Here is an 18,591-nt window from a genome sequence, read left to right on the forward strand (position 1 = left end):
TATATATATATTTTTTATGTGGAGGTGGTAGGGACAGCGTGTGTATGATCCTAGGCAAGCCAGAGAAGTACAGCTGGAAATTTATAGATGATTTTACATGATTAGGACTATGCTGCATGCATTGTCTGTATTTCTAACGTCGGCTCTGCTTTAAACCTTTAATATAATTTATGTTTCAAAGTATTTTATTAATTTTCCAAGGTATAATAAAACAATAAAATAGCACATGATGCACAATCAGTATAGCATACAATTGCATTTCAGATGAATATAATTTAAAGCTTAACTATAGTCACTTGTAATAATGTAAAACTCTAATGCCATAGTTAAACTTTATTCCCAAAACTGATATTTTGTTAAATGCATGATTCACTTCAAATATAGACCAAGAACTGCCTTATTCTATTCCTCCTGTGAGCTGGTGGAGCTTTTGTCTAGGTTAGCATTGGCATGTTTCCTACATCACAGGAGGGCTGAGCTGTGTGCTCAGGAATCTATTTATACTACACAGTAACATCCTGGTCCATTAATTATTTGACTGAGTATATACAGGAGGGAACACATGAGCTACCAGTATGGGACAAGCGAGAACTTTCTAAAGATACTGGATGCCTTTTTAAAGCAGTTCTGAGTCCAATCCAAATTCTCATAATGCTGAAAGGTCTGCTAGGACTTGCAGTCAGTGGACCTTCAACTAATGTCTCTGCAAGATGACTGCTGCCTGCTTTGTAAAGCCTTCTCCAGATCTGTATGGTTAAAAAATAGGGAACCGATGCAAGTGCTACGTAGCACTAAGCATGGCGGCATAATATATGATGGTCAGGTATAACTGTATCCTTGTACATATATAATTTTAAATAATGTTTTTTAAAGATGAATATGCTTTGTGATCTTAATTTACATAATAAACTAGCAGTGGGTTCCCTGGTCTACATTTAGCACTGCTTACCCAAAGCAGGGCTAAATGTAGAAAAAAAACTATCTGCCTAGCACCCAGAACTGCATAGATAGGAATTCCACACCCCTGCCGCCCTGAGGCCGGGCCTCGGTAGCCTTGTGGGAAATCCAGCCCTGATTGCATGAGGAGCAGAGGTAGCCACTTTCAAATCCTCATTTTTTTATCATGAGAATCCCATAAACAATTAGGTGCTTTTCAGACTGCTTTGTTTTACTAAAACTACACTTATGCTGAGATTTCTACTTAGTGCTTAGTGGAGTCGTCCTTCAGCTATTGCTAGAATTTTACCAATATCAATTTTTTTGTTGTCTTGGTTGGAAAAAGTGAATTGTTGGGCCACATTTTATTAATGATTGAGTCTGTTTCTTTTGATGTTTTGCTGAGTGGTGCCTCAGACTGCTGTAGTAGAATTCAAGTAAATTACCCATGCAGTCCAAACACGACACCAAAAAAATCTCAAGTAAGTTTCTTGTTCACAGCCAAGTCCAGGGGCTTTATGCCAATAGATATTTTATTTAACCATAAATGAAAACTCAGCTTCTGTTGCTTGACACTGCACAGATATGCAACTACATTTTACCATGAGGATATCTTCAGAGTGTCTGCATACACAGACGCTTCATGTATCGTTGTGTGTGGCACAGACAGTGTAGCCATGAGGGCAGGTCCCTTTAATTCCTTCCAGTGTTGACATCAGTGATGCCTTATGAATCAGCTGCTGCAAGCCACTGACATGTCAGTCTCATGGTAAAGAACATTGCTTATCGTACCCTGTAGAGGTGGATGGTTTTCCAAATATTAGAAATACACCAAAAAACAAACTTTAATCCAGTTGTGTATTAAAAGATAAATAGATTTTAAATATTAAAGGTAACTAAAAACTGCCTTCATATTCTTCTCTCAGAATCTTCTGCTCACTGAGAATTGGAGAGCCATTGAACTGCTTGCATTCATGCTCTGTAGTATTGCTCAGGGGTGGCCAAAGAATGGAATGTTCATAGCTATTTTGTTTTCCATTTTGTTTGCATATCGCAGAGGTTCTTGATTGATGTTCAATGTTCATGCATACTTACGGCTAGAACAGCAAAATAGAACAAATACAGTATGTAGGGCATAACATTTACGTGAAGTTAATTTTTCATTCTTTTGTATCGCCACCCTCTGGCAAAAGTTTGCCTTAAATTTTTAATACACACTAGAAAAATGTCAGCTGAATCCCAGTTGGTCTGTGTTGGCAACCCACATCCCTTTCCCCTGGTATTTTTGCACGAGACCCATTGGTCTTGAACGTTCTTAACCTTATTCTTTAGTCTTAATTTATGTTCATTCCTAGACGGTTTCAGTTATACATTTTGTTATTTTTTTTCATGGAGAGCATGTTTACGCCTGCCACCAAGCTTGTTCAGTCCATCCTGAAGCTCTTTCTTAGCTTTACCTTTCTGTGACTATTTCAAGTGAAAATCAAAGCTTGTGATCTAGCGTTAGGAGCTGCCAAAGATGCAGAAGTCATCTCCTTACATGGTGGTCTTAATGTCTCATAACTGTTTTGCTGCTATAAAAGCGCCTTCTTCCTACAATTGACTCTTTCAGTAGAATCCATTCTGCTTGTTTTTGTTTGGGTTTTTCCTTAAAGCGTCTCTTGTAGGGGCTATCCTTTTAATTTGCTTGGAACTGTGGAAGTTTCTTTTGGACCAAGTATCATCTCCCTTTTTGGAACTACTGCCTCACTTCTACAAGTTTGTCTTCTTCCTACATAAAAAAGAAGTGGCGTCAAGCCAGATTGTAACACTTTATGTGTTGACAGGTACAGTGCTGTGGCTCAGCCGTCATATCTGTTAAAGGACAAGTGACTATAGATTTGAGAGCAAGTCTTTTTTTTTTTTTCTTCATGACATTTATTATTGAGGACCTTCCAGACAGGAAAATATGCATGCTGATCTTCTGGCAAATTGCTTCATTTTTCCTTAGCCTTTTTTCTGTGATGTTTCCACACGAAGACACTTTTTTAATCGGCCAAGTCTTTCATGCCCTATTACACTTTTGCCTTATGTTTTATTTTATTTTTGTATCTTAACAAGTGGTGTCTCACCCAAACCGTGATGTTCATGTTTTACCAAGCTCTCTGCAAGTAAATAATGAGATGTTCTTTGCAACAAAAGTAGCCCTTGCTTTCAGCCAGTTTACACCCTGCACACAAATGTAATCCCTAGCAAAAATAGCAGGATTCATTAAAATAAGAGTATATAAATTTTTTTTAGCAACCTCTGCAACATTAATAAGTTAGCAGTGGCTCTTACAACTGCTTTGTTGAGTTAAATGTTTCCATTTTGGTTTGGTTCACATTGTTTTATAAGATCATAGTGTTTTTCCTGTCTTACCCATTCTTATTAAACCTTTTACAGGTTATTTAGGCACCTTGTCCATCTTAGAACCTGATGTCTATATAACTACTCATTGATCATGTTCTATTTTGAATGTTTTTATGATGATTTTTGTTCTACTTAATGGACCTTGTAAAAACCATAGGAAATGAATAGTTCGTTTTAAAACTCGTTGATCTTAACTGAACAGCTGAACATTTGAAACGTATAATTCTGTTCAACCAGTCTTCTAGACACCCTTGCCAGATGATATAAACAGTCCTGACCATTTTACTTTTTCTCTGCTGCAGTCAAACTAGCTTGTTTTTTTTTTTTTTTTTTAAATTTTTTATTTAAAAATATAAACCGCTTTAAAAGAGGTTTGAACTTACCTGTGTCTTCACCGCGCACTCCCGTCCGAAAATCTGAAAAATCTCGGGCGGTATGCAAAGGATCTTGGGATGGGCGCATGCACAGTTCGGATTTTCGGCCGGGAGACGAGGAGAGACACAAGGTAAGTCTATGGACAGCGTGCACCCGCATGCAGACACCGTGGGACAGGACGTGCCAGCAAGCACAGAGGAGTCAGCGCTGGATCGGAGACCCGCAGCAGCACTGGAGAGAAGGCTGAAAAGGACAGGGAAGAGGAAGATCCGATTAAGAGACATCATTTAAGGTAAGTGCTCACACTAACATTGTGGGAGGGGAAAAAAATATACTTTAATGTTACTTTAAGACTGTGATTGGATACGGAAGAAACAACAACTCGCTGATGTGGTTATTTCTGTACGCCCTTTACCAATTAACAAACTTATTTGTTAGGCCTCATGTACCAAAATGTTGAGTCCAGGTGCATTTGGAGCTCATTTCTAAACGCACCTGGACTCATGTAAATCATTTCTATGACTGAATGCACACCTAGGCATCCAGTAGTGTCCAGGTGCCTTCAGTCTAGGTCGGTTTACCCAAAATATAAATGTCTACGTTCTGGGTCCGACTAGCCCAGTTTTATGTGTCTAAACGCGTGTAAACAAGACTTAGCCCGTCACCGAAAAAAGTGATCTGGGAAGCATAAAGTTGTTTATACTTGCCAGGTAACTTCTAGTGTGCATGTGGCCTTAGATTCACAGCACTACAGTAAAACTGCCCCACCAGGTCCCATGTGTGCTGATGTACAGGGAGTTACTGTAGACTAGTACAAATTTATTTTTAAATAATGCCCCAATTTAAGTATTTTTAGGAATTAAAGCAATGGCTTTAACTGGTCTCTTTATGTCTGCCTATACTAACACTTTAAAGGCCTGTGCCAACAGGCTTTTATTTGCATCAAGACCGCTTTTTGTTTCAGATACAAATCAATGGGAATCCAAAAGCAGCTTACAGGTTTAAGCCGCTAACAAGGAGGTCAAATACATGTCAGGAGGAGGTCAACTTTATGCGAAATACAGCTGTCTGCAGGATCTCAGTAGCATCTTAAACTGATCTCAAATGCAATAGATGGCACCTGAAATCAAACTGTATTTGCCCATTGACACAGATCATTAGTTAATACTAAATTATTCTAATGTCCTATAGTAAGGCAATCTTCACGTGACTGCCTAAGTTAATCGTATAAGCCTGCCCACACTTCTTTGAAGCCTTATTGATTTCCATAGATAACTAGAAGGTACAAGCAAATGTATACTGTTAATTGTCTTACTGTATTTTTTTTAATGTTTTCACTTCAGCACAGCAGCATAAATACTCAGAACCTGGCAGCAGGCTGCAGAGAGAACTGCTGCTATCTGTGTGCGTGAGCAGCGGTCTCTCTGCAGAGGTCCAACACAATCCCTGCTGAGTCATAGCTAGAGTTTTGCAGTCATCAAAGCTGCTGACTGCACCGCTGTGGCTCCACATTTGCAGAGAGAGAGAGAGAGAGAGGTGGAATCTTCTATAGCAGCGCTGAGAGGATATTGGCGGGATAACTACTTCAATCTCCAAAGCAGTGATTTCCAGTATGTGTTGCTGTAACACCCTCCTTCCAAAGTATTGGATTAAGTTGTTATTTAAGTGAAAGCTATTACGTCTTTAACATTTTAACTGTTTTTTTTTTTTACTCTAGAGTGTCGTTTTCTTTTTTAACCCACTATTCTTCCTGTTAAATACTGGTGCCTCTTTTTTTGAAGGTACATAAAAATGTGTAAAACTATCCAGATTCTCTTTGCTAGTCATTTCCTGGACTCTGAAGAGGTAAAATATTTACATCCCTGCTATAAAGCAAAATCAAACACCCTGCAGTCTGAAATCCTAGATGGCAATGGCAAAGACAGGATTATTTTTAGTTTTCATTTTAGAATGTTTAATATATCTTGGGATTGCTGTTTGTATTGTTTACTTGTAGAGCTCCCAAATTCAACAGCATGCAGCATTAAACACACATCATAATCACATGTAGGAACCTTGCTCCTCATTTCATAATGCAAACAGGTATGTAAAGCCATTTTTTAATTAAGTATGGAAGGGTTAGAACCTCTGACAGGGTTATTGCTGCCTTTGTCCCCACTGGGGAGATTTCCCCTTTATTGGTCCTGGTGACCATTGTCCACAAATCCAAAATGTTGTCCCAGAAACAGGAAGTAAGGTGAAATCTTGCAATGTGGACCCCTGTACCAGTTACAGCTGTCTAAGGGGGGAAATCCCATTGTTTTGAATATTACCTCCTATTTTTATCTGTCACTCAGGGACAGGACGTGAAGGGAAATCTGTCCAGCTGAACAAAGACAGAAAAATCCTCACAGGGTTTTTACACTTCAGTGTTAAGAAAAAAAGTGGATGGAAAGCCCTAAAATGCAAGTAGGCAAGTGGGCCGAGTCTGTTAATACTCTTCATTGGAAGCTAAATCTCAGAGTTGGTGGAGGATGCAGGCAAAATAGAGTTACTTCTGCTTTGAGTCTGCTGATCCCCACTGAGAAGTGAGTTTTCTGCTGTTTGGCATTGTGTTACAATCACCTTTGAATTGTGCATGACCGGAGTTGTGTGTGGTAACCTGGCCAGGCAAAGATCTGCATTTGCCTGACAAGTTTGCGTTGATAAAGTATCTGCAGTCACCCCTAGCAACTGTGAAAAAGTCAGTCAATTCTCCAGGGGGTGGCGAGGCACTTGCTGCTGTCATTTTGCCGCGTGGCCTTATGGTTGGATTGGCAGGTTCAATGAAATATGAGGCGGCAGTTTTGTTGCAACAAAACCCAGCGCTCCCAAATCAAAAAGGGTAAAACCTGCGATGGTGTGTGGTAAGACTTACTAAAGGGAAAAGAGTGGTGGAAAGGATATGTCATTTTTATTTCTCTGCAATGTGGAGACACAGGTTGTAAATGAATCTCAAAATGATATGATGCTTAATATTGTAAAACCCAATATGTGTATACCTTTAAGCAAAGTGTTGATATAAATGTGGTAGGGGTGACCCACTGAGGAAAGTGAGCATTTTCTCCCAGCAATGGTGTCAGGTGAAGCAGAGTGTCATAGCTAAAGGTTTCTCCGCACAACTTTAGTGGGAACGGTAGGAGAGAATATGTATGTTTTAAAGTAAGAGGCACAGGCTCAGAATATTGAAAATGTATTGATGCAGTCTGCAATGACTAAAGTTGTGGTGTTCTAAATTAATAATTTTCCCTGGGAAGGTTGTGGAACAGCTCGCTGTCACTAGATCAGAGTGGGGGGATTCAGGGCCCCCTTGTTGACAGACATGTTGAAAGAAGTGTGTAAACTGTTGAATGTCCAGCCGCTGTGCACTTCTGTGTCTCCTCCCCTGATGGATGGGCTGGTACTGTAGAGTTCCAACACTTGAAACAATGTGTTTAAAGGCTGTACTCCACAAAGGTGGACATGACAGGGACCGTTTGGTACATTGTTTACTATTCTAATGCAAGCAGTCCCACAGTCAGCTGCAGTTCTACTTCCAGTTATTTTTGTAGTATATTAAAGGTACCCCAAAAGACTGTTAGACTATATCAGGGAGGAAAATTATTTAACCACCTTAATACCGGAGCAGTTTTGTAATTTTTGCACACACAAACTACAGTCTGAATTTTTAGATATAAAATTTCTTTAAACCCCCAAACATCTATATATTTTTTGAAAGCAGAGGCCCTGTAGAAAAAACAAACTGGTAGCTGCATTTTTTTAATGTCGTATGATATTTGTGCAAATGTTTGTGAAATTTATATTTTTAGTTAAAAACAAAAACACAAATTAATTTAATTGCACACAAACAATTGAACACCCTTTTGTTTCCGGTAAAATATAATGCACATGCAGGCTGCAGCACATTATCTGGGCAGCTGAAATAGGGGGTATTGGTAAAAGTGCCAGCGTGCACAAGTGTGAGTAAAGCGATTGGAGTCACTGACCCAAAAGTGGATTCTTGCAGTAAACCTGATAAAGCCCCTGAAGCACAGGAAGAAATGGTATGTACTAATCCTGGAAACTGGCAAGCTGTGCCAGAAGGGTTCTCACGTGTCTGAATGGAGACCTATATTGCAATGTTAAATGTCAGATTTGTGCATTGCTATATATACATCCCACAGTTGGGAAACTCAGAGAGGGTAATTTATCAGCCTGAAAGTGTGCTGGGAACCCCTTTTTTGTACTGTTTTGTACACTGCCATGCCGATGTCCACCTTTCCCTTTTTGCTAGTTTTAAATACATTTGGGTGGCTGCCAAACGTGTTTTTTTTTGTTATTATTATTTGAATAAGACACACAAAACGTCTTCAACATAAGAGAACTAATCCAGCGCAATGTGACTAACCACTACTAGCTTCCCCATGACCTGGATAAATGAGAACCTTCACATAGCTAAGATAACGTATTGGAATTTCCCATAAAAAGGTAATTTGAATTCTTGGGTAACATTTTAAAGAACTCCCATAACTATTTTTTTTGGGGTAAAAAGGCAATATACCTGGTTTGTTGTCCTTCACAAGTGGGCTATTAAATTCTGTAGTAGCATATTGCACATTAATGTGGAGTTAGGTGGGTAATATGGTTAATATGTCTCCTTTTATTTTTTTTAACTACCTCCGGGCCGGCCGTAGTAAAAAAACGGCCGGCCAGGAGCTCTCTCGATCTGAGCGGGCGTCTCTAGACGTCCGCTCAGACACAAAAAACCCGGGCAACATACCCAGTGACAAGAACATTAAAACAAACAAACAACAACAAACAAAACAAAACCAAAAAAAAAAATCCAGTAGCCTATGTCTCCTTTATTTAAATACATTGACATTGTTGTTCCTAATTTAAGATCTTATAAAGACCCTGTCACCAAACCTAATACTAAAACCTAATAAAGTTCATGTAATACACCTTCAAATCAGTACTATAGTGTTTAAAAATGCTAGCAGGTAGGTGTTTATTGCAAAAGAGTTGCTGTATGTTTCTTCAATAAATGCTTCTCACCTGCCTGCAAGCAAGTTTCTTCAGAATGAACACTGAGCTACGCATGCACAGTTCAGTGTACATTCTTTGCATGCCTTTGGTGCTGGGATGAATTAACTCCCATGCGCATGTGGGGGACTTGCATCAGCTCGGGCTGGCCAATCAAAATGGTCTTATATGCAGAAGACCAGGCAAAGGGACGTCACATCGCTGGATAGGTTAGGGCAGCAGACTGTAGTTCTGCCCATCACTGCTCTTCCCCAGCCCCTAATGTGTTACATCACCAGGGTCTGACAGCAGCTCCTAAACACAACCTTATGATATGGCAGTTGCCGACACTGAGACTTTTTCAGGAGTGTGCACTTTCCTGGGTATATCTGCAATTATGAAGATATACGTATAGTATATCCTATGCTGAAATCTTACTGGAAGTGTTGGAGTCTTCTAATTATTGCTGTGCCTCTTACTCTGTATTTATTAACTGAAGTCCTTTTCCAGGAGGCAACATTAAGTACAGCTTAAGCTAGGGCTGCAGCTAACTATTATTTTCATAATCGATTAGTTGAAAACCCAGGTACAGAGTAAATATGTTCTGAAACCCCATTAAAGAGACCATGCCACCAGACCTATTACTGTAATTTTAGGAGTATTGAATTTGCCCAATTTAGGTTGCTGCCTTTGGCCTCTGAATGTGAGAATTATCACCACCTTTTCTCTTTTTTGATTGTTCTTCTAAATGAATTTGTATTTTCATTTTATATAGCAGCTGATAAAGGCATTGCAAAGGAACTTCAACCTTGTTGATCCTCTCCAACAGAGGCAGTAAACAGATAGTCGATATAGCTGTTTGACTCTTGCCAGCAATGGCATTTTTGGAATTTTTAAATATGTCTCTTTGCGTATATTGCTAAAGTTTGATGTGGATTATATTGTTACCTGATCCCTTCAATTTGCTTTGTTTTGCAGCAACTTGAACTGGTTGAGCCAAGCGGCTGGATACACATCCCTCTAACTGACGCTCATAAAAAGCCTATCCGAACCTTTATGATTCAGATAGCAGTGTTGGCAAATCATCAGAATGGGAGAGATACTCACATGCGACAGATTAAAGTCTTCACACCAGTGGAAGAGAGTTCAATTGGCAAGTTCCCCAGATGCACCACTATTGATTTCATGATGCATCGTTTCATCAGGTGATCTAACCACGATCCAATAAATGGCTAACCCTAACATTGTTACATATAAACGCTTTTATTTTCTTTTATTGCTGTTGTTAAAATGTATAGTTTTATTACCCGACACTAGGTCATGACTTTTTAATTTTCATTCTGTTTTAGTATATTGGGAGGTTCTGGTTATTTTCCTCGCTGTTCACAGGTTTAATTATTGCGGTGTTCATATTTTTTATGCTGACATTTTTACAAACATGTACTACTGCTATTAAAAATAACGAATCGTTGTTGCATTCTTTCTGAGATCTGTTCATTGCACTGAAATGTTCTTTATGCCAAAAACATGATAACTTTCACGTTTGCTTTTATTATGTACATTTTTAAAAAATAAATTATATAGTATTTTTTGGGTATCTCTTCACTGTACTATCATATCATACTATACATTCATTTTAATGCTTTGCTTTTGTACCAAGCTTAGTAGGAGTGCAGCTTTAATGAATAAATAAATGTACTACCTTACCTTTTTACCCACAAATTCAAGATATTTATCCCAAATTAGGATGTAATTAGATGTCCTTTATTAAGTAGACATCTATGGGGCCACCTCCCAAGCATATGCTGCCTTGAGAGACAGCCATTAGGAGCTGACAGTGGGAAGATCTAGGCCGACAGCAGGTAAGCATTCAAAAACCCTGTAAATATGCAGCTGAGGTGTTTGAAGGTGGTGGGTTAGCTCCTCCGCTATTTGCTTCAGATTTATAGTACCAATATTTATAAATCATGCCTTGCATGTTGGTGGCATGGCAATGAGACTCTGCCCTAATGCAACCCTGTAGCTAAAAAAATAAAATAAATGCTTAATATTTAAATTGTAAACAGAAATACTTCATACGTACCTGTTCTTCTTCTGTCTCTACTTCACTTTTGTGTCCTGTTGTGATACACAGTGAGGAAAATAATTATTTGATCCCCTGCAGATTTTGTAAGTTTGCCCACTTACAAAGAAATGAAAGGTCTATAATTTTTATCATAGGTGTATTTTAAATGATAGAGACAGAATATCAACCCAAAATCCAGAAAAAACACATGATGCAAATGTTATAAATTGAGTTGCAGTTCAGTGAGTAAAATAAGTATTTGATCCCGTACCAACCAACAATAATTCTGGCTCCCCCAGACTGGCTATGTGGTACACAGATTAGTCCTGTCAATTCAAGAAGGTGCTCCTAACGACAACTAGTTTATGTATATAAAAGACACCTGTCCACAGAATCTCTTTCTTCCATTCAAACCTCACCACCATGGGCAAGACCAAAGAGCTGTCAAAGGACGTTAGGGACAAGATGGTAGACCTGAACAAGGCTGGAGTGGGCTACAAGACTATCAGCAAGAAGCTTGGTGAGGAGGAAACAACTGTTGGAGCGATTATTCGCAAATGGAACGAATACAAAATAACCATCAATCGCCCTCGGTCTGGAGCTCCATGCAAGATTTCGCCTCATGGGGTAAGGATGATCATGAGAAAAGTGAGGGAAGTGAGGAGCTTGTGAATGATCTCAAGGCAGTTGGGACCACAGTCACCAAACAAACCATTGGCAACACAATACTATGCCATGGATTGTGATCCTGCTGCGCCAGCAAAATCCCCCTCCTCAAGAAGGCACAAGTACAGGCCTGTCTGAAGCTTGCCAATAAGCATCTAAATGATTCAGAGACGGATTGGGAGAAAGTGCTGCGATCAGATGAGATCAAAATTGAGCTCTGGCATTAACTGGACTCTTTGTGTTTGGAGGGACGAAAATGCTGACTATGACCCTAAGAACACCATCCCTACAGTCAAACATGATGGTGGAAACATTATGCTTTGGGGTTGTTTCTCTGCTAAAGGTACAGGCCGACTTTGACGCATTGAGGGGCCAACGGATGGGGCCATGTTTTGTAAAATCTTGGATGAGAACTTCCTTCCCTCAGCCAGAACATTGAAGATGGCTCGTGGATGGGTCTTTCAGCATGACAATGACCCAAAACATACCGCCAAGGCAACAAAGCAGTGGCTAAAGAAGAAGCACATTAAAGTCATTGAGTGGCCTAGCCAGTCTCCAGGCCTCAATCCTACAGAACATTTATGGAGCGAGCTGAAACTTCGCATTGCCAAGTGACAGCCAAGATACCTTTTCAAGGATTTGGAGAAGATCTGTAAAGAAGAGTGGACCAAAATCCCTCCTGAGATGTGTACAAACCTGGTAGCCAACTACAAGAAACCTCTGTGCTTGCCAACAAGGGTTTCTCCACCCAGTACTAAGTCATGTTTTGCTTGGGGGATCAAATACTTATTTTACTCACTGAACTGCAACTCAATTTATAATTTTTGTATCGTGTGTTTTTCTGGATTTTTGGTTGATATTCTGTCTCTATCATTTAAAATATGCCTATGATATAAAAATTATAGACCTTTAATTTCTTTGTAAGTGGGCAAACTTACAAAATCTGCAGAGGATCAAATAATTCTTTTCCTCACTGTATGGGCCAGCAGGAAGAACCACAGAATGCAGAAGGGACACTCAAAACTGTGTTGGATGCGGGGATTGTTTGGGCAGCTTTGCACAACAACAATGCTTTAAAGCATTCCTGTTAAGGACTACTAACAATTCATTGGCTATGTTCACACCAGTACACTTCACTCTTTATAATTCAGGAGGCATATTTTGATCTGTTTTGGATTTTTCAGTGTCTTAATGTACCTTTAAGAATATCTAAATCAGATTAGAGCTAAAGCTGAGAGCTATACAGGAAACAGTGGCTGTAGACTGTAACCAGGATTTTGTGGTTCAAGTGTTTATAGGCATGTGAGTTTTAGATGACTACAAGATGCCCCTGGTAATTCTGTTGGAGAGGATGAGGAAGTGGTAGAAGAAAATAAAAGGCCACCTGTGTTGAGAAAGGATGTACTCTTTAGAACACAAATTATATTTTATCTTCCCAGCAGTGACTAAAAATCTTGTAAAAAGAATGGAATGAAATGGAGCTGTGTGATTTATTTCTAAGAGCTGGACATTCTATTAAAAACCACAAAATATGTATGAAAGATTATAGCAGCTGGAACAAACTGTATCCCTTTCTTTTCATCCCGGGTGTATCCTACGAGTACACATTTAATAACACTTTATTTAGTTCCAAACATTTTATTTCTTCTCCCCCAAGTTTTCCAAAGATTAACGCAAGCCATTTAAGTTATTACATCAGTTCATAGCTTTTATCTGTGCTTTTCTTATTCGACAGCAAGACTTGCGACATTACATTAAAATCATTTAGGGGTTTACTTGATAAACTGAGAGTGCCAACTTGGCCTGATGACAAGAAAGCTCACATTTAAGTCTAAAGGAGTTTAAATACATTGGTGCCAAATCAACACATTTACGGTCTATTGAGGAACACCCTAACTTCACATTGCTTTATAAAATGGAAATTCATTTGTAAGCTTATGACAGCGGGGACTCATTCTGCTTGAATTTTGTGGTCATTGGTAACATCAAGGAAATCCATAGTTGGCACCACCTTATAATATGGTTACATGAAGAATTGGTTTTTAAAAACAAGTGTAACACAGAGTTAAGGGAAGATGAAGGGAAAAAAAGAAAACAAAAGTCCTATAGCATTTCTGGTCTTCTGAAGGTGAAATGCTGGTGCAATATCCAAATGTTATTGTAGCGATAACTCCCCGCAAGAAGCCGCTGGCCCGGTCCACATCTAGTGGGTCTAGGGGTTGATTTCAAGCTGCGCCCATTAGCACTAACCGCCCACTTCAGGTGCCCATAAATTGATGTCCACTTCAGTAGTATGATGCTAATTGAACATTTTATTGAACATCTTTTGTGGGAGAGAGGGTATAGGGGTTCTAGGTGTCTAGGGGTAACCATCAGAAGCTCCAGACTCACCGGACCTTGTAAGAGTAGCAATGCAGATCCACAATCCAGGAAAGAAACACTGACCCTGCTCTGAAGTCCACATAGATCCAGGGCAGTTCAAGAGCCTGCACTGGTCCTGGTTCTTTTCCTCTTTCCATCTCTCAGGCCTCCTCCATGTTGGAGACCTCAGGGAAACCTCTTTCCTCACTTCAGCCTATGCCCACCCCCAGGCCTTGGCCTAGCCTGGGGGCAGGCGGAGGGGACCCAGCCCTAATCCAAGGCTGGTCCAGGCAAGAGAGAGTGCACATGGCAGCTCCCACCCATATATGTACACTATCCCAGCAGGCACCACTGACTGTAAGAAGCCCAGTGATTGGCTGCTGTACTGTACACATATTACAGTGTCCACCATTGGCTGTCCCACAATATAACAGAGTCACACTCCGCCCAGGGGGGTACAGGCAAGGCTAGACAGCTGGGATTAACCATGTAATCGCCACTACAATCCAGCCAGGCTGTCTACAGCCCTGGCTATCACTAAATAGCCCTGGCTATCACTAAATGCATAGTAGTCACATCACAAAAGGCGATGGGCGCTACATTATTTTTTAGCATTTAAATTAGGGATTGTATAAAATTAATATAAAAATACCTGAAAAAATAAGCTTCCCAAATAAGTACATTTCCAGTCCCGAAAGTTTAATAACAAGTACTCTGGACTTAACCCCTAACCCTTAATGTCAAGTAAAGTGTATGGTTTTAGTCGAGTAGTGAGTGGGAACTGTTAGAATCCAGTCTGTTTTTTCGCTTGCTTGATTTACCCTCTCTCTATTTATCCTGGTGACCATTGCTACCAAGACCGAAAATGTTGGGAGATCCAAAATGTTACAGTTGTTACTAGAACAAAGGGCAGGGCAATGTTTCCAAAGAGAACACTTGTTATAGTGACAACTTTATAGGGGGTGAATTCCTGTTGTATCTCCGGAAAAGGAAGTGAAGAGATATCTTCGCCAAAGGATACAGAGAGCAACAATTAAAGTTTGTCCCTTTTAGTTTGTTAAATATACTATGGAAAGTGTTTTGCTGCATCTGTTTAGAAATGCCTGTAAAAGCTTTTAGAAATCTTGTCAACTGCCCCACTGCAAGGGTAGTTTTTTTGGGGGGGTTTTGTTTTTTTGTTTGTTTTGTTTTTTCTATTTTTATATGCAGATAGTCTTTAAACCTTAACATGAACACACTTAGCCCAACTCCCCCTAATCTTATCAATTATCCTAATGAGAGGTGCACCGAATTGAAAATTTCAAAAACGAAACCGAAATAAAAAAAATGTCAGGCCAAAACCGAAAATGTTTTTTTTATTTTATCTTTTTCAAATTGTTTTTATATTTTATTTTTATTTATTTTTTATAAACTTTTTAATTGTTTTATATTCATTTTTATTAAATATTTTTACTTTACTTTTAGGGGCTTCGGGGGAACTATTAGGGGTCAAAACAGACCCCTGATATTTCTCTTTTTAAAATAGAAAAAGAGATTGAGGACACAGAGTTCTCAATCTCTTTTTCTGTATCCCCTGTTATCAATGAACAGGAATCCTCTATACTGAGTTTTGCTCATCATTTACAACTTGAGGACAGAGTATGTTTACTATAACCACAATCATGAATGAACAGGAGGTGATGTAGATCACTTCCCATTGATTCATAATTGGGGACACGGTAAATATACTATGTCTTCAATTATTTACAAACACTCAACGATCACTGAGTGTTTGTACCTCGCTCTGCTTCCTGGCACGCTGTCACAAGAGGCTGTGTGAGCGGAGCTCAGCTTGCTGTGACAGTGCTGGCTGTCTCCGCCCACACTGCTCTCCTCTGATCTGTAACAGAACGCTGAGCGGTGCGGGGAGGAGGGACGCCGGCCGCTGATGGCGCTCTCCTCCCGCAGCGCTCGGCCGTCTGTGACAGTTTTTCTCCTCCACACTGGCGCACAGAGCAGCGCCCAGCGAGGAGGAGAGAAAGAATGGATGCACCGCTGTATCGGCCAGAAAATGGCACTTCCGCCATTATCCCAAAAGTGCAATTTTCAGCCGATATATCGGTGCATCCCTAATCCCAATTAAACGAACTATCAAGGCCATTAAGTCAGAATGCTTTCACACCTATTATGAATCCCTCTACAACTTACCTTTTCTAAGATTGCTGAAAACTATTGGTCCATGTGATAAGGTAGTTCTAAATAATATGTGTTGTAAATTGAATTCTGATTATTAAACAGTCAAAACATACCCACCATTAATGAAAGCAACAGCATTTTATGGGTGTGTTCTTTTTTTTTTTTTATTACCAAGTAGCAGTCAAGCTGCATTTGAATTGGAAATGGAGTCGCAAACATTTAAGGCAAATCTTTTGTCAGCCATGTCATATGTGTCAAGAAGATTTGCCAAGTTACAATAACGGAACACTAGCAATCCTAAAGAGGCTCTGTTGTGGGGCCATGGCCAAGCTCTGACATTCCTCTGTCTCTCATCAGCAATCTGGTAAGGGGTGAAGGTGAAGAGGTTCCTTGGGGGCTCTCACTGGCAAGGAGATTGAGCTCCCCAGTGACAGCATGGCTCCCAGGGTGCACAACACCAGAGCAGCGGGAAGATATACAGTCCAGCGATCTCCAGCCACATGACAGCCAGTCGGTTGACAACAGGAGCTGCAGCAGGCCAGGACCCTAGACCTCTCTATCTCATCTAGGGGCTCCCCCACTGCACAGGTACTCCTTAACACCATTCCTCCTCTGAGTTCTCCTTCCTCCCATGGGCTCTTGTCCACCCTCACCAGCTACCTCCACTTCGACAGTTACAGCAGCCTAGTTTTCTGTTTCAGAAATGTATAAAGCTGTACAAACCTGCATTCCTCTCTCACAAGCAAAGTAGATGAAATGAAAACTGGCTTTGCCTTTCTCAGACAAGATATGAATTGCATGAGAGAAGGCACTACAATGTTGGAAAGGTGGGTTAGCGAATTTGAGGACACTTGCCTTCCAGTCATTAATACACTGACATTTACAGCGCAAAATTGCTGCAGCAGAAACCAAAGCTGAAGACACAGAGAATCGCCTTTAGTGCAATAGTATAAGAATACTGGGACTGCTAGAAAAATCTGAAGGCTCTAAACCTGTGATTTTTTATTGAAATTAGTGTAATTTCAACATCGATCCGCAGTTTTTTCCATTAGCTTTGTGGCAGAGCAAACTCACAAGGTTCCAACCCAACTCCCACCACTGGGTTCTCTTCCAAGGCCTTGTGATGATTTCCCTCGGGGCCGGGCCTCCTCGGTCCTGCTGGCTTGTGTGGCGGCTGCTCCGCGTTCCACTGTGGAGCGCAGACGCTGATCGACTTCCGGGTTGTGACGAGCGGCCTGCGTTCCACGCTGGAACGCGGAAGTCACATGTTCCGGCCGGCGTCTCCTCCCACCTCCTGGGGCTATTTAAAGCCCCAGCTCTGTCAGCATGGCGTTCAACAATTGCCTCTGAACGCCTGCTGACATATTGAACCCTGAAGAAAAGACAGAGTCTCCTCACTCTCTAAGGATCATCCTCCGGTGGGACCCACACCCTGCACCTTCGCTGCTCTGCCGACCTTCAAACAGCAAGTATAGCTCCGCTGGGAGCCTGTTACAAACTGTCAGCTACTTTGATGAATTCACTGCTGTGCTACTGCTGTTACTGATACCATTGTGGGGAGATTCTACAGTTGTTCGTTCAGGAGGTCTGCCTAAACCATATTGCTTTACCTAGAAGATTACCTACCGTTTAACCCGATACTACACCGTTGCCTGGGCTATGAGGGAATAGCCCATCTATTAATACACGTTTAACATTGGCTGTGATGCAAGAGTCTCAAACTCCCCCTTGAGACTGGGAGTGACGCCTGAGACTCACGACTGAGAAGCCATTACCTCCATACACGCCCTCACTCCCTCTCCGCAGTTGCGCTCCAGTGCGACCCACTACAGTAGACGTTACAGGCCTATAATCCTTAAGCTCAGCAACAGGGACAGAGACGCTTTCCTGAAGAAGGCTAGATAGTTTTCACTGTTGCAATTCAATGCAGCGACAATGTCTATTTACTTTGACTACTCTACCAGGCCAGAACCAAGTTTATTGAAGCCAGAAAATTCCTTCACCAGAGAAATATTCTGTACTCTATGCTATTTCTAACTTGTCTCTGCGTGCAATGAGAGGGTAAGACGCATTTCTTTACCATAGCAGAAGAGAACGTTCACTGGCTAAACAAAAACAAACACTGCTATTGTAAAGTCAAAACAAAAACACTCGGAAGGTTAGAAACTGTTTAAAGATCAATGCAATCTTAAAACCTTTATGCTCAGAACTAAACAGTGCCGAACCTTATATAACAAGTATAAGCAAATGAACAGTCTGAATAAAGTGGCAAGTTAATTCTGTCAAACAAAAGAAAGTCCCAAATAAAGTCCAATAGAAAAAATATGTTTATCAATCCTTACGTTTTTTTTGAAACAACCTTCTTATGTGTTTACCCAGTGTCACAGATGTCTAAAAATAGACTTGTTTCTCAATCATAATGAGATTGAGATAATGATAGAGTTTGACTCTATCTTCTACAAGTCTACAGTATCATTTACTCAGCAGGACCTGAATGACTTCACAGATAACTTCCAATTCCTAACACTCAAAGCACTTACTAAGATAACCCGTTTATAGAGGATGAACACTAAAACTGCCATTCAATCCTTTCTGGGGATGAA

The 18,591-nt window shown here is 40.4% G+C and overlaps 1 protein-coding gene across 2 annotated transcripts in view; it reads left to right on the top strand.

Annotated features, from left to right (window-relative positions):
- Positions 1-10,282, top strand: part of ANAPC10 (anaphase promoting complex subunit 10) — a 61,456-nt gene extending 51,174 nt beyond the window's left edge. For both annotated transcript variants that reach the window (XM_018552978.1, XM_018552979.1), the window contains exon 6: positions 9,700-10,282. In XM_018552978.1, the coding sequence (XP_018408480.1) occupies positions 9,700-9,930 (231 nt within the window). In that variant the 3' untranslated portion in view covers positions 9,931-10,282. The remainder of the gene's footprint in view (positions 1-9,699) is intronic.
- Positions 10,283-18,591: the final 8,309 nt, after the last annotated feature.

This window comes from Nanorana parkeri, unplaced genomic scaffold, assembly GCF_000935625.1.
Source record: "Nanorana parkeri isolate BGI_ZX_2015 unplaced genomic scaffold, ASM93562v1 scaffold104, whole genome shotgun sequence".
Classification (NCBI taxonomy): Eukaryota; Metazoa; Chordata; class Amphibia; order Anura; family Dicroglossidae; genus Nanorana; species Nanorana parkeri.